Genomic DNA, 17,412 nt, shown 5'->3' on the forward strand with positions numbered 1-17,412 from the left:
CCGGTCCGGACAGATTTAGAGTTGGTAGCTGTTTGTGTTTGCCACGGACCTGCCGACCAGAGATGGGGAAAGAGCCAGAAACACAGAAAGATCCACAGCATGGCAGATGATCGAGCTGGGTGGAGAAGTTGAGCTGGAATTGTTTGTGGTAGGTGTCGCTGCTGGCGTAGCAGCTAACCTTATTAGCCACTTGTAGCTTAGACGTTAGTAGCTCGTCCAGCCGACGAGGGATTTGCAGGAAAGTGGATTATTGTCTGGGTATAGTTGGTATAAGCATCCATATAATCCGCGCAAAAACTAAAGAAAAGCAGTAGAATCCTTGCTAAAAATAACAATAAGAGGCTACGAGGGAGAATAATATCAGATAAAATAAGTGCTTCAACATAGTTAACATTGCAGGAACGCAATATATTAGACGTTAAGTACTTTGTCAGGCTTAATATTTATCTGTAGATACCCCGAAAGCTTTTTTCTTATTTAAAAGAAGACCTTAACCTAAAGTATTCTTTAATTTGTTCATAAAGGTTAATTAGTTTGTCTGTTTTGCACATCCTCCTATTCATATCTTTGTACTGTACATCCGGCACTAAACTGTTTTATTGTAGAGATCACTTATAGTATCTTCTTGATTTTTTATATTCTATATTTATATCATTGACCTTCAAATTTCCCCCTATGAAAGTATGTACTCTTAATATTTTTTTCATCAAATATAACATATTAAAAAAATAATTCAATAACGTGCTTTAACCACTAGGAGGTGCACACAAGGTACACACAGCCATAATAACTTTGTATTATTAGTGTAGGACACTTATGTATGTATAACATCTTCCAGTTTGTCTAGAAGTCTTCTAATCAGGACTCTATAAATAAATAACTACGGCGATTGTGATGACTTCCAAAGAGAAAAGCAAGCACACTCGGATTAAAGTATTATTTTCTTTTTTTTTTAAATGTTTTTCGGATTTAATATCGCATTAACACCATATGCCAACGTGCATTGCGGCTAAACAATCCAATCACCGAGCTTCAACCATATCTGAGGATCTTGGGTAATCAGTTCAGTGGCTGTGTATCTGTTTCCGGTTATTTTATTTTGAAATTCACTTCCTGAAATTATAGAATTAAACAAATAAATAAAAACAAGGATAATTGTGTGTTATTGTTGAGTAAATAACAGTGTGTTATTTAGAAAAGAATGACAAATTATTAGGAAAAAAAGATTTAAAATATACAGATTTCAGTATTCTGAGCCTCGTTTCTTTTCTTCGCGGACGGCAAAAGAAAGTCCGACATTATACGATTTAAAATTAAAAACAATAATCGTGGCTTGATATTGAGTAAGAACATGTTTTATGAACCCCACAGGTCGGGTCTTCCAAGACCCGACCGGACAAAAAGACGTGCTGCAGGCACGAAACACACTACCAATAGAAATACAGTGCTTTTAAAATCGTTCTGTGTGACACGAAAAAAAGGGGAAAATCCAGTTGGTGAACACGAATCAATAGATGAAATGTCGTGACTATAACACGAAATGCCGTGAGACTGGGTTGTATATTTTGTGCATTCCTATGCGAGAATTTGTGTGTGTGTGTGTGTGTGTGTGTGTATGACAGTACCTTTCTTGCTGGCTGTAGCCACCATGGGCAGAAAGTCTTTGGAAGTGAAGAAGCCCTGATCCATTGTCAGATCCTGGAAGATTTTAGCTTTGTTGGCCTGAGGGAGACCTGAAGACACACACAGGTTCAACAGGAGGAAAAAATATGTTTACTCTATGAAGTCATGTTTGCATAACAGTTTAAAGCAATCACACATAGACATACTGTATTTATCCCACTGTTACAGAAGGATTGTAGTATACAAAATGATAATACACTCCCACAGGCATTTTCTGAAGAGGCACTCACCAATCCCGATGAAGACTGCCTTGAATCCTTCCTCTTTCAGGGAAGTCAAAGTCATTCCATCAACACCCAGACCCTTCTCACAAATCACCTGTTGGATAAAAACACACATTTATCAAGACTGTGTAAGGATTCAAATCATCAGAAAGGTCTTATCATTTAAATTAACGTCATTATTTGATCTCTGTCCATTTTCTGTCCAATATGTGGAATGCTCTCTGTCATACATTTGAATTGTTTGGCCTCATGTTTCAGTACACATTTAGATGATTATAAACAAAATAAAGAAAGATGACAGAATACACAATACTTAATAGCTAAACAATTATTATAGTGAGGACAATTGGTGCATTTAAAACACATGTGTGAGTAGGAAAGGAGTTTCTGTGAGTCATACCTTTACTCCTAAATCCTTCATCAGGTCTATTTCAAACTGCACAACCTCATAGGGAAGCCGGAACTGAGGGATCTCTGCTGTGCTGCAGGGAATCAAACATATGTGTTGAATGTGACATCCCTTTATTCCCCTTTACTTTGTCTTTTTCATATCTCTCTTCATTTTCAACACTACAAGTACGTTTAAGAGGTTTTTCAAAGTCATTCTAATGGACAACATGAATCTTTCTTCCTCTCTGATTTGGGTTTGGGTTATTTCAAACAGGTATGAATTCAGTTTTTGTCAAAGAGACTTTAATCTAACCCTTCTTCATAAACGCCATCAATTTCCAAATTATAGAGGGACAAAATAATCAGATTTTGCTAAATTAATGCGACTAGTTTGTTTGTATTTATGTTTATTTTGTAATGTTTCCTAGCATCTGCTGCATCTTAGGCCTTGCTTTGTATAATACAGTATGTGCTAAGTAGTTTGGTAACTCTATTTTAAAGTTCCTACAATGAATTTTGACAAAATCATTTTTGTATCAAATAACTTAATTGATACAATAGAATGACATACATAATTAGATATAATATCTTACTTTGATATGCTGTACTGTACAGATGTATGCAGATGATGTGTTACCTCAGCCCTCCAATCCACTTCTGTTTCTCAAATATGGTAATATTATCATATCCAAGGCGGGCCAGGAAGGAGCCGCAGCTGATTGACGCAGGGCCACAACCAATCAGAGCTATGGGGGCATGGTAAATCTCTGGCATCTCATTGGCTGGTGGCAGTTCAGGATTCCTGATCTGAGGGATGCCCATCTTGCTAAACACCTTAGAAGAAACACACAAACATATATTTGAAACAACCCACTTTTAACAGACTGCATTCAGACAATAACACTGATACATTTTCTACACAACATGGCTTTAAGTCACCCTACGTAACCATGAAGAACAGTTACCACTGTGGACACAATAATGAGATGATGATTCATTTGATAAGTATCACTTGTTCAAGCAGGAAATAGTGTTGTGCATTGCAAACTTCAAGATTCCGAAAGATTTTGAATGGGTGTTTCTGTTGCATGCATGAAATAATGTCTGTGTTTAACGAATTAAAGACATTTTCACATTTTGTTCTACAAGATAAATCAGTGAATTAGGAACATTTAAGCGTCTAAAACAAGATGGTTGCTAAGTGGCTAAATGAGACTACTAGTCATCATGGCGAATACCAGAAAATGAATCTATAAAATAGTGGTTATGTTGTGCGAGTGGTGTAGTTTGTTTAAAGTGTTTAGCTTTTTACTTGTGCCAATTCATTCACACTTCCAAAATCAAGCGGTGATAATTGCTAAAGATAATCTTGAATAGATGACATGATTACAACTGCTTCAACTCAATACAGCTCATTTAAGTATTCTGTGCTCATGAACTGTACCTCGGTAGCAAACTGCTGCAGCCCTCCGATATTAATGGGTCCCTCCTCAGAAGCAAACAAGTTGCAGCCCCCCACACACAGCTCTGATGTGGGACACACCATTCCACAGGTCAGGCCCAGCGGGTTGTCAGAAAGGATGGCCCGTGCTGACCCATAGTAGTTCTAGTATACACACACACAAATATCACTGCTAAATACCACTTTTCAATAATTGTTTGTTTTTCTTCTGAGACATGTTTCAGGACATTGAACTGACATTTAGAAGTCCCTGTGTGCAGGACTGTATTTGTTTGTGTATATTTGCAGTACCTTATTAGAGATGCTTGTAATAAATGACTTGATGTCCAGGTTAGTAGGGCAGCTCTTCTGACAGGGAGCATCCACGCATTTAAGACACCTAAACACAGATTAGACTTTTACTTACATTTTAAAACTCCCTGCCTATGTTTTTTTGTAAAACGTTTTAACTTTATTGAACAATTATATCAGTACATTATAACAAGGCATATAAACATCAAGGTTCATTACTAAACTTAAAAAATGGAGAGCATTATGAACAGATAATTAAAGTGTTTAGGGTGTAAGTGTCCTATTGTTCAAAATGTATTTTATTGCCTCAAATAAAAAGCTTTTCAAATCCACCCAGAAAAAATTAAATGTCAAGCCGTCTTGTCCTAGTGCCTTTCCTACTGCACCGCCTCATCTAATTCTCAGATTCGCACATTTCCCTAAAAGCTAAGTCTATCTTGGGGATATATGGCCCAGATTGAAGGCAAGCCATTCATAATGATTATTATTTAGTGGGAATGTTGTTAACAGCATTCCCACTAACTGTTATTCTACGCACGAAAAGTTTATTATTCCGCCGACTTATTTTGGCTCTCTTCTCCTCCTGCATTGAACATCGCAGAAACTCCGTTCAAACATCAAAACGTTCAGCTCGGTCGGGAATCGATGGCTATTACTTTTCTCATTCATAACTTTCATAATTCCAGAGATACATCCCATGATACATACATTTTTTAACATTGAAGTCAATGGAGAAATTCTTCAGACTTCAACAAATCTTCATGCGATTCAACTGCTAACTGTTCATTCATACTTTCACTCAGAAACCTCATTCCAACTTTAAAATGTTACACATCTTTCTGACATTATTCGTGTAAAACAACTTTTGGAATTTCACAGATATCTGTTACGGTTCTTCCACAAAACGTTCACATGTAAGAGGTTTATCTCTCATTCAGAACAATGGAAACCTGTGATCTCTGCACACCTCGTTAGCTCAAATATAAACACCTGTGTCATGGAACACGATGATGTCATCGCTCCAGCTGACATGCTCAGAGCAGCAGACTTCAGATAGCAGTGTGCTAACAGTCCAGCCGTGAAGACATCTCCAGGACAGTTTTGAGATTTATTCAAATGCCGTTGGCATAGCAACACAATGCTCGCCATGAAACACAGTTTTCTCATAACTTCAGTGAAACTGCTCCAAACGCCCCAAAACTTCACAGGTTTGGTAACGATGCAGCCATCAACGCATCTAAGCGTATTATGGGGTGTCATCAAATGCCGTTGGCATGGCGACAGATCATTCGCCATCAAGTTAGTTCAGAAGTTTGCAGTTCAAATATTCTGCTGCTTTTCCAAGCCTTTTTACTTTCTTTTCTTCTCTCATCACACATTCAAGCCCCCAGTGTTCATGTATCATTTCAATCTAAATTCTTCACTTTCTTCTTACACATTACATTTCAGCATAGCAGTTTAGCGTCAGCTTTTCAGCATAAAGCATTCCCACTAGCAATTTATTCAGGAATTGCATTCTCTAGTTAAAGTAATAACATTCAAAAATCAAACAGCCGTTTTATCTGTTAGCGGTGCTTTGAGCTAACCGCTAACATGGCAACCCAGTCTCTCGGCATTTCGTGTTATAGTCATGAAATGTAATCTATTGATTCGTGTTCACCAACACGATTTTCCCCTTTTTTCCGTGTCACACAGAACGATTTTGAAAGCAAGGTATTTCTATTGGTAGTATGCAAATCGAAAGGGGGGGAAATCATTTACCACAGGGGGGCACACACTGCCGTCAACAACCCGGGAAGATTTTTTTTTAAATATTGAAGTTAAATGCATCAATCTGATGCACTTTGAGAGCATCATTAAGAGTTCTATGGATACATCTCTCAACACCCATATGAAACAGAACTGTAAACAGATTTACTTTTTCTTTATGCATATTTTACAAATCACTCCCCTTTTAAACTGTATTCTTATTTTCTGTCATATAGCCTAGTATTTCATACCTGTTTTTCATTTATTCTCTTATTTTTTAATAACTATAATGATAATATAAAGGTGTTCCTCGGAAATACTTGTTTACATAAATGGTAACCAAACCGTTTGAGACCCACTGCGATAACTTAAATTAACTATTTAACACTGACAGAGTCCTGACCTTACCTCACTGAGCTGAAGTTGAGCCTCTCACTGTGACAGGAGAGGACTCTCCTCCACACTTGTTGTAGAAACAGCTCTTTATAACCGTTAGCATAGCTAGCTAACCAGATGCTAACAACAACAAAATGCGCTCGTGCCACACACAGAAAGCCGAGCTTGAATGAAACCCAGAAGTACTTGTACTGTACTGTATCATACAGTGGCTCGTTTTGGGGGGGGGGGGGGGGGGGGGGGGGGGCATGGCCCGTGAATGACCCCCCACTACGTCTTTTTGTCCGGTCGGTCTTGGAAGACCGGAAGTTGTGTGGTTCATAAAAATATTTTCTTACTCAATATCAAGCCACAACTTTCTTTGACGTCCGTGAGGAAAATAAATGAGGCTCAGAATATTGAAATATGTATTTTTTTAAATCTTTTTTTCCTTCTAATTTGTTATTATTTTCTAAATAACAAACTGTTATTTACTCAACAATAATACACAATTATCCTTGTTTTTATATTTGTTTAATTCTAGAATCTCGGGCTTTTTTGTCGTCTGTCAGGAAATGAATTTCAAAATATCAGTTAAAATAAGTGCTTCAACATAGTTAAGATTGTAGGAAAGTTGATTGTCAAGTACCAAAACAAATTATGCAATATATTTGACGTTAAGTACTTTGTCAGGCTTAATATATATAACGCTTTTCTTGATATTGAGTAAGAAAATGTTTTTATGAACCACACAGCTTCCGGTCTTCCAAGACCCGACCGGACAAAAATACGTAGTGCAGGCATGTAATACACTATAGAAATACATTGCTTTTAAAATCGTTCTGTGTGACACGAAAAAAAGGGGAATATCGTGTTGGTGAACACGAATCAATAGATTACATTTCGTGACTATAACACGGAATGCCGTGAGACTGGGTTGGGTAAATACAAGCTGAAGAGATTTTCATGTTTTGTTCTACAAAATAAAATGTGTCAGTAAATACCCCAAAGGTGAATGTCTGAAGCTTCTATGGGTCATAAAAACAGCTAACAAGTGAATAAACGAGACAACTTAATGTTATCATGCTGAACATTAGCCGCCTTTAGCTTAGCGGTGGTGATGCACAGCCGTGTCTGTGATGTACAATAGCTTTTTACTTCCTGAAATTGTGTTTACGCTTCAAAAATCCTAATAGTGGTGTTCATATGTAGAGATTGGCTTGCCGACCAGAATGTGTTACTACCATAAACCTTATAAACTTTTACAAAATATCTTATTTTCTGTAATTTTCAGATCACATTGCTTTCTGTCAAAAAAATCGTCCTCACTGCACCACTCTAGGACCATAGACTGGAATGTAAAGGTGGACATGGTCCCCATGACCTCACCGATTAGTTTGTGAACTATGGTTTGAAGTCTATTTTAATAAACTTAATTGAACTGAAAACACACTGAAAAGAGTTCTAAGAGAGAGAACATGAGGAGCAACCAGACGAACACCTCCGTGGTAAGAAGGCTGAAAAGTGGTTTTCCCTTTTTTGCAGTTGAGTGAGATCGCAAGAATTGAAGTTTAACAACTCAGTATGGTACTTGGTAATGGGTACTTTTCATTAAAAACGGAACAAAGTCATTCATTCTCACCTGAGTGCTTCTCGAAGAGCTCCACGCTCACTCAGCGTTGTGTGTTTGATATCATCAAAGTTGTTTTCTAAGTCCACACAAGACTGAAGAGTGGAGAACATAGAACAATGCAAAAAAGATTAATGAAAACAGGGACAAAAAAGAAGGGATTGGTGGACAAACATGGACAAAGAACATTTAAACAAATGCTAACGACTAAACCGCACAACCAAAGCCAGGCTGTGTGTGTGTGAGAGAGCGCCGTATACTTACATCACAGCTCTTTTCATGGTTTCTCTTCCAGTGTGTCTTTTCTTTCTTCTTGTTGGCCGTGGACATAATCTGAGCATGAGTCTTCACCCTGGGATTCAGAGCCAGGATGCTCTGTAGGAAAAGGGGAAAATGCTAGGTCTGTCAAGTTAACGTGTTAACGACAAAAAAAATTAATGCCACTAATTATTTTAACGCGATTAACGCATGTGCATTTTTTGGCCTGGGCCGCCCCGTAGTTTCAGAGCGCATCAAGTTTAAAATACCATCTATACCAGGCGTCGGCAACAGGCGGACCGCGGTCCGGACCCAGACGCTAACCTATACAGACCCGGACCTATAATCAATACATTAATAGGAGATTTTAATTTTGACGGGGTGATTCTATTTTAACCGCCGCCGACAGGGGGCGAAAGAGACGAGTGAGCGATACAGGGAGAGAAACACAGAAGAAGAGATGAGAGCGTGGCAGAGAGAAGCGGAGAGGAAAGTGAGTGAAGAGAATAATTAGTGATACAGGGAGAGAAGCGGAGAGGAGAGTGAACAGGCGTGTTAGCGGCAGACAGGGAGAGACAAATAATTACATATGGCACTCTCCAAGAAGAGGAAAGTGGACAGTGAGAACAGAGCTTTTAACCCTGAGTGGACTCAGTCATGTTCATCCTGCCCACTGGGAGCACAGAACCAGTGTGTCTCATTTGTTCAGAGACCGTGGCGCTCATTAAAAGTGCCAACACGCCACTATGAGACAAAACACAAAGTGTTTGACCAAACATTCCCTCTCAAGTCAGAACTGAGGTCACAACAAATAAGCAGTCTCAGAGCCCAATATGATCAGTCCACCAGGATCAAAATTAAAACTAAATATCGTTCCAGGGCAGGCTAACCGAGGCTAACCAATGAGCACCTGCATGTGTGTATGAGAATGGCCCTGACACCATTTCAGCCCAGATTTACAAGCTCCTGGCAGGACAAGCTCCAGCTCAATTCTCGCACTGAATAAAACAAAGTGAGTGAGGGACTGCAATATAAGAGGGAGAGAAAGAGAAACTTTAAAACTGTTCAATTGTTATGATGTGTAAAGACTGATATTGTTCTATAATCGGCTGAAACTGTTAAGTCATGATGTGAAACGGTTAACAAAGAAAAAGGGAAACTCAAGCTGCTGCTACACTTTTATTTATTTATCTAAAATTAAGCACTTTTAAGATGCACATACTTTCAAAAGCTATTTTATTTATTTTCTCTATTTTATTTTGAAATGCAGCCCGAGAGGAACATTACACATATCCACAGTATTTACTGTATATCTGTATAGTTCAATGTTAATTCACAATACATGTTGTTTTTGAATTGTACTTTCTTTATTTGATTAGCAGTCAGTTGTTGATTACATGCAGACGTTGATAAAGCTACAGGTCACTTCAATATATATCACACTAATTCATAAAGCAAGTTAGACATTTTGAAGTTCCGGACCTTTGCACGGGGACATTTTCTTTAACTGGACCTCGTTGAATTTTAGTTGAATACCCCATACAATCCAAGCACACTGCTGATGCCGACAGCCCCGCTCCTGCCGCCCGCTTGCAACAGACCACACTTGAAAGTGTGCGGGGGAGACGCCATGGACACGTCGACGAGCAGCAAACTTTCAACAAAGATCGCTAAATGGGTGGCGACAGCTTGCAGGCCAATTAACATTGTGGAGGACGAGGGGCTGCGTGATATAATTTGGGTCGCATCCAACGACTGCACTTATGAATTGCCTTCCAGAGCCACCACTGTGTCGAAAATACACAACTTGTATGAAACAGCGAAAGTAGAGGAGGAACCTGTTAAACCCCAAGGTCTCCGCTCTTGTTTTTTTTCTTTCACGACACTGTGTCTCAGGGCATCTTAATATTTAAGAACCTATTAATGTGTTATACCAGATTAACGGAAATAATCTCAGCTAACTGACGATACAAACCATGTTTACCAAAACAAAACACAAGTCTCATAAGAAGCATCTAAATGACCCCTGAGCGAAAAATGCTAACGGACATTGGCACAGAACTCAAGATAAAAGTACCCTTATTACTTATCGTAGCTGCACATACAATATATCCGATTAAAGCTGAGGTTCCACAGATTATTTAGGTATATAGTATCATCACTGAGTGATCTGAACTCGGACAGGGGAAGCAAACACAGACATCACAACACGTACCTTTACGGAACTTCTAGGGAGATCGTCTCACCGTAGCTGTCAATCTGATCAAAAGACGTGTTCAATGGCATTAAAACCAGAAAAAACGCGGCTGAATCGGTTAATCCATAGGTTTTTAACGTCTCTGTATAAAATAATTATTTCATTTATAATCCATAATTCCATTTTTATGTAAAAATCGCAGAGCAAAAGTTAGCTGCTAATGGTAGCCACTAGAGTGGCTGCTGCTTCCGGTCTTGGCTATGCGGCAGTCAAACACACACATTACCAAATAAGGACTATGTGTGAGTTCCCCTCAATTCCATTGGCTCTGCCGGTCAGAAAAAGATGTCACATGTCAAAATCCAGCAAGGGGAGCCAGAGATATGGAAAATCCACCCAAATGGCCCCAGAAGAGGGTGTTTTTTGCTAAATCTGTCTAAAAAGGTCAAATATAACTTGTTTTGCATCAATCTTGATACAGGGTACTTATTATATGTTGGAATTTGGATTCCTAAAGCTTTTAGTCTACTAACCCATCATCCAAGGTTAGTTTTCACTATAAGTACAAAATATTTTTTGGACGGACACTATAATATACAGTTTTTTACTATGTTCAATCTGAATTTTCTTTAAAATAAAAAACATATATATTGATTCTGACTTTTCTACATCCAACTCACAGGTTTATCATTACTTTGAGAAAAAAGATCATTAATGTAACCCTTTTAGAAGGGAAGATATGGTCATTTGTTCTGGGAATGTCATTTTCGAGCCTGAAACCTGAAAAACAGGCTCGGGGTTTAACAGGTTGTTAAGAAAGACTCACCGGAGACTATTGGACTTCACTCAGTAATGACAGTTACCTCGGGTCACAGCGCATTATTTTGACCCACAGTGGGAACTTCAGTCTCATGCTTTGACAGTTATGAAAACAGAGGAGCAGCATTTTGCCGACAACTGTGCCGACACACACACACACACACACACACACACACACACACACACACACACACACACACACACACACACACACACACACACACACACACACACACAACACACACACAAACACACACACACACCATGTATACATCACTTCAGGGGACATTACATTGACTTACATGCATTTCCTTGAGACTTATCCTAACCTTAACCATAACCAACACATGCCTAACCCTAACCCTTACCCTTAACCTAACCCTAACCCTAATCCTAAACCTAACCAAGTCTTCACCCTAAAATTAATGATTCCCCTCATGGAGACCTCCAATTTGTCCCCATAAGGGAAGCCAGTCCCCACACGTGACTATGTAAACAGATTTAGGTCCCCACAAGTATAGTAATGCTAGACCACACACACACACACACACACACACACACACACACACACACACACACACACACACACACACACACACACACACAGTGTTATTGTATGAGAGAGGTTCCAGGTTGAATTGAGGCGAATATTTGTAATGTTCAGAGGTTGTTATGTGTAATATTCATGATAATATTTGTCATTGTTCAAATGATAATAAACAAACATTTGCATAAAGCATATTTGTCCACTCATATGTTGATAAGAGTATTCAAAACTTGAAAAATATCCCTCTAAGGTACATTTATGTAACCAATGTATAACTTCACTTGTTTATATTTCAGTAAAATCCTTTTTGTCCATACTTTATTTGTAAAACTAGTCACTGTCACTTTATTTTTTAGATGCTTTTATTTTGAAAAGTACGTTTTATTTTGGTACTCTTGGCACCGGCACATTTCTGCAGACTCGCGCTACTTTCCTCAGTTAGCTTCAGAACTATGGGATTAGTTTTGTATCATAAAGATAAAGCAACACTTTCTCAGAATAAAGCAAAACTATGAGTTTAAAAGAAGAAAAAAAACTGAGTCAAGCAAAATAAAATACATTTCAAAAATAAAACTATAAGTTGCAAATAAATCATGTGTGTAATCATGTAAACTATAAGTCTTTTTTGTTTGCAGTTCTTGTTTCTTCTTTCTCAATGATCAGACTTTTGCTCTTGCTGCAGCTTTCTCGTTTACGCTCCCTCATTTTTTGTTTGAGATTCTGACACAAACCTCCCAGGTGGGCGGGACTTTCAGGGGTGCGTCCCCATTGGCTACTCAGTTTTTGAGTGACAGCCCAGTCCTCCAGCGATTGTACAGTGCAGGCAGCTGCGGTGCGGTAGCTGAGCGTGGACAGAACACACCAGAAGAACCAGCATTTCAATTATTATAATACTACAAGTGAAAATATATGTAAGTATTGATCATTTGTGTTGTTTGTGCTGTACTATACGGTCTGTTTCTTTATTGTGGTAAGTGAGAAGTAAAGCTGTGCTATGAAAGTTAGCTTTTGATACCTTTAGATCCAGAACAATGCAAGCTAAGTAGCCTAACGGTACGTCCACACAGCAGCTTTTCAAAAATCTTGAAAATCTTGGAGCTGGGCGTGTCTGAAAGCTTGGGGATTTCGCGACCAACAACCAATCACATGAATCTCCCGCCCCCGACATACAAAGCAAAAAACCCCGGTTCTTCTCCACTATTTCTTTTAACATTTTGAACATTTATGAGATTAATGTCTATGGTGCTATTTTATGCTACATTCCATGCTGGCTAATGATACTGTCTATGCTTGCTAGCAACGAAGTAAACTCGCAACGAAGTAAACTGAAGAGAGACCTGCACCAGCTTCATCCACGCTGGCGTTACTGTTGTCACTTGCTCAGTGTCATTTCATTTGACCACATGTCTTTACATATACCTTTTAATAGATTTGATTATTATCCACCTTTTTGTTTTATGTCCTTTTATTTAAAACATTCTTTGAGACTTCATCTTCTGGTTCAAATTTCAATAAATGTAATTTGTATAATCACTCTTTTGTCTTTATTCTACATGAAAATGTTAGAGATTACATTCAAATCTGTTGATTTTTCATATCTTCCTCAGGCTAGGAATAGTAAGTTGAGTTGTTAATGCTAAATGTATATCATTTTCTCACAGGATATAGAATGAGACAACACAGTTTGTATCCATTGTGTATGAATGCTTCAGCTCTTCAGACCAACATAGTAACATGTGAGCATGCTCCTAATTGTGTTGGTATGCAGCCTAGGTCTGGTCTGTTTCATAAAGCAAATCTGCCACTTTTATATTGTAGAATTTGTTAAATTAAAGCAGTCTTTAATTGTTTGTCCTAAACATAGCAATATATGCTTTTGAAATGAAATGTCTTTGAAAAATAACAGTATACAGTTTATATTGTGTATCACCTTTAGCTTGAAAATACATAGATGTGTTTTTTTAATCTATACAATTAATAGACAGACACTTTATCAATCCCAAATTGGGAAATTATTTAACAGCAGCAGTGTGTTCAGGTATTAAAATATTTAAAGTTGGAATAAAGTATAAACTACACAACACAAGTATAATGCACAGCAATCCATAAGATGAGTCCGATATGTTCATGAAAACTCCCCAGGAGACACCGACACACAACGTGGCCGAGTGGACTCCGGAGTTTGCTGCATGAGTTGCACTGTATGATCTGTGGTGTAGTGGGCTGTCACTCAAAAACTGAGTAGCCAATGGGGACACACCCCTGAAAGTCCCGCCCACCTGGGAGGTTTGTGTCAGAATCTCAAACAAAAAACGAGAAGAGCTGCAGCGAGAGCAAAAGTCTGATCATTGAGAAAGAAGAAACAAGAACTGCAAACAAAAACCTATGTTAAAACAAAGAAAACAATAATTATAGTTTACATGATTATACAAATGATTTGTTTGCAACTTATAGTTTTATTTTTGAAATTTATTTTATTTTGCGGATACAAGCGGATACAAGCCGCCGAGATTTTCTTCTTTTAAACTCATAGTTTTTGCTTTATTCTGAGAAAGTGTTGCTTTATCTTTATGATACAAAACTAATCCCATACAGGCCTCACTGAGGAGAAGGGAACGAGTGGTGTCAATCATAAATGTTGTATTTGATATGTTAATAGATTGTTTAATGTTACACTTCACACAAGCCAAACCTATTTGCAGTTCATATCTATATTTTGCCGCGTGTGACTGTACACACACACACACACACACACACACACACACACACACACACACACACACACACACACACACACACACACACACACACACACACACACACACACACACACACACACACACACACACACACACACACACACACACACACACACACACACACACACACACACACCAACACACACACACCACACACACACTGCTGACAAAATCTCTGAAACTGGAAAAGTCTAGGAAGTGAACTTGTTTGCTTAGATCAGGTTCAAGGTGATAAGATAATGACGAGCAGCCAGGTCAATGTGCTGGGGTTATGTGACATGTGGTATATAATACAAAAGAAATAAAAACAATAAATGAGGTCTCATATTGACACCATGTTACAAACAATCAAATAAATCAATAGGCTCATGATCTACTCTATAAGGCCTTTCCAAATAACAGATACACCAGACAAATCCCAACAAGTCTGTTTGCTTCCAAAATTAAAAGAAAATGTTTTCATACCAAATGTAACAATAGTTTAATACTGGTTTTCTTTACACTTTTGACATATGTACTGTAGCAGTTATTATATTATCATCTGCTTCACCCAAACTGAATTTCAGTTTTAAAACCAAAGAGTTGAATGCTGATCTTTTGGACATCCGTTAAAACTATTGCACCATCCCTTCATGTGCACACCCATCCATCGACTCTGACCATACATCACTTATCTACAGATTTTATAACGTCACACGCCGATTGTTGCATAAGACCACAAGGTCATGAGCGAGACTATATAACATGGTCTTTTATCTCCTTAATCCTGCTGTGACATAATGTGGCAGAATGTATTTTGGACTAAAAAGATTTATATAAACAATATTTTGCTTCAAAGGATCACAACCCATCTTTACCTAAGCTGAAAGACAACAATATGATTAAATAGTTTAATTTAATTTGAAATGCACTTTAATTCATGTCAACAAGGGCTCTCCTTTACTCAAATCCAGAGATGTAATTAATGAGGTTCTCCAGAATGTGTAAATACTCATAAGATGTTTATGAAATGATACTGGCCACGTTTGCAGCGGCTGAGCCAGTGACTCCTGACCTTTATTCCTTAAAAACTGGACCATGCATTTACCATAACCCGACTTTTATAGTGTCACCATAAGACCCTTTCTGCCTTGTAGATGTCCCACATCATATTTACAACGGCCTTTCTGTTATAAGTAACACCTTTCCATTCCAAATACCACGGTAGCATGAAGAATACATACTTTTGGGAAATACTACTCATAACATAACATTGTGCCTTGACCCTTTTGCTCATAGACCCTGTCCAAAGATTGTGAGTCATAAAGCCAGAAAAGCATGGAGCATTTGACATGCTGCAAAATATGACAAATGCTGATCATCCTGCTATTTTTGGGAATCAAATATTTTAAATACAATGTATTGGGCCATACTACATTTTCTGGCACACTAAATAGTAAATTGAAGGCACCCTGTGTACTGAGCTGAACTTTGAACATAATACTGATGCTGAAAATTCTCTTTTAAATGATTTCTGTCCATTAGTACCTAGTGACCAAACTGTAGCATTTCTGCAGAGAATGTAAGGCGTTTAAAGTCTCTATTCACATTAGTCCATTGTGAGACCTCAGATTAGTGTTCTGGAGGATAATCCCTAAACTAAACAAGAATAATCCAATGTATACTCATACAAATTATGTTCAGGACTTTAAGAGTGAAAAGGTTATTTGAGTTTTATTTCAAGCGACTTTGTTCTACTCTGATATACAGGTTCAAACAAGATTTGTTCTGGAACCAACAATATCAGAAAAGTATTACCATTCAAAAAAAAGTATGATTTCACACTATGTATTATGATTCGTCAATTCTATCAACATTATTAGTGGACTCCAGCTGTAGATGCAGTGAATTACTGAAGCTGTAACAGATACACAGACCATCATTTACCTCAATGTCTGGCAGGTCTTTGCTCAACATGATGCTGCTTCCGTCTAGTTTGGGGTCTAAATGCTCTCTGAAGATCTCCTGGAGATTGTCGCTGCTCTCTGGATTAGAGGTCCGAAGCACTGTCCGGGACTGTTCTGCTCCCAAGTGGAACTCTCCGGAAGTGTACTGTCCTTAAGAGGTACACTCCTCTAACTCACAGTTAGACAACATGTTGACTGGTTAAAGCAAATGAATGTTGTTTTACCCGGACTAATCTGTGGATAAGGCAGGCTGACCGGCAGAGATGATATGCAGGGTTGAAGTTCAGCTGATGGACAGCATGTTACTGGGTGCATTGCTCATGAGCTCTGGATCATCAAACAGTCACCACAGCCAACCGTCAGGTTCAAACTCCATCCTGGGTACTTATTTCTTTTTTAACTCCTTCCTTTCTGTCTCAATGATAAGTCTGCTTGTATGTGTATGGGCTAGAGCCGAGGCAGCTCTCAAAACTTTGGCAAAAGTTTAAAGGTGTTCCCTTTTTGGTTTCTTATACATTGGATCCATGGTATACCCCCGCACATTGAACAACAAAGAAAAAAAAAAAAATGTATATATATATAAATATATGTATATATATACTCTATGGTTCCACAAGAACCCTCTCTGAGGTTTCTAACCAGTACCTTCCCTCGTTCTAAGGGTGCTAATAAGAACCCTATTCTACAGAGAACCTGTTATATTGCTCGGGGCTCATCTAGAATCTAATGAAGGGGCCGTAAAAGGCTTTTAAGTGTAGCTATTGATAACCTTTAACCCTTTGTCTTCTTAAGGTTCTATCATAACAGTATTGTATTTTACAGATAATGCCAACATGAATTGAAAACCCCACCCCCCTTTTTCATTCAATTCCAGTGGCGAGCCGTCAGGGCCTAAAATATTCTAAAAAATAATATTTGAAAACATTAATATGTAAGTATTAAAACACCCGACAGAGCAAAGGAGAACAGAAAGGTTGGTAATAATTCTCTAACGAGTTACCCCTTTTTCACTACACATGATCATTTAAAACATCAATCCAGTATTTTAACTGCATTACTACATTTTCTGATTTAAAAAAACC

At 38.2% G+C, this 17,412-nt stretch overlaps 1 protein-coding gene across 1 annotated transcript in view; it reads right to left on the reverse strand.

The window, feature by feature from the left end:
- Positions 1–16,603, reverse strand: part of LOC117545494 (dihydropyrimidine dehydrogenase [NADP(+)]-like) — a 50,565-nt gene extending 33,962 nt beyond the window's left edge. The window contains 9 exon segments of the mRNA XM_034215294.1: positions 1,626–1,733; positions 1,914–2,001; positions 2,308–2,389; positions 2,935–3,131; positions 3,742–3,903; positions 4,051–4,138; positions 7,817–7,899; positions 8,069–8,179; positions 16,311–16,603. Coding sequence (XP_034071185.1) covers positions 1,626–1,733; positions 1,914–2,001; positions 2,308–2,389; positions 2,935–3,131; positions 3,742–3,903; positions 4,051–4,138; positions 7,817–7,899; positions 8,069–8,179; positions 16,311–16,340 — 949 coding nt within the window. The 5' untranslated portion in view covers positions 16,341–16,603.
- Between the last annotated feature and the right edge of the window lie 809 nt (positions 16,604–17,412).

Source organism: Gymnodraco acuticeps, unplaced genomic scaffold (assembly GCF_902827175.1).
Source record: "Gymnodraco acuticeps unplaced genomic scaffold, fGymAcu1.1, whole genome shotgun sequence".
Classification (NCBI taxonomy): domain Eukaryota; kingdom Metazoa; phylum Chordata; class Actinopteri; order Perciformes; family Bathydraconidae; genus Gymnodraco; species Gymnodraco acuticeps.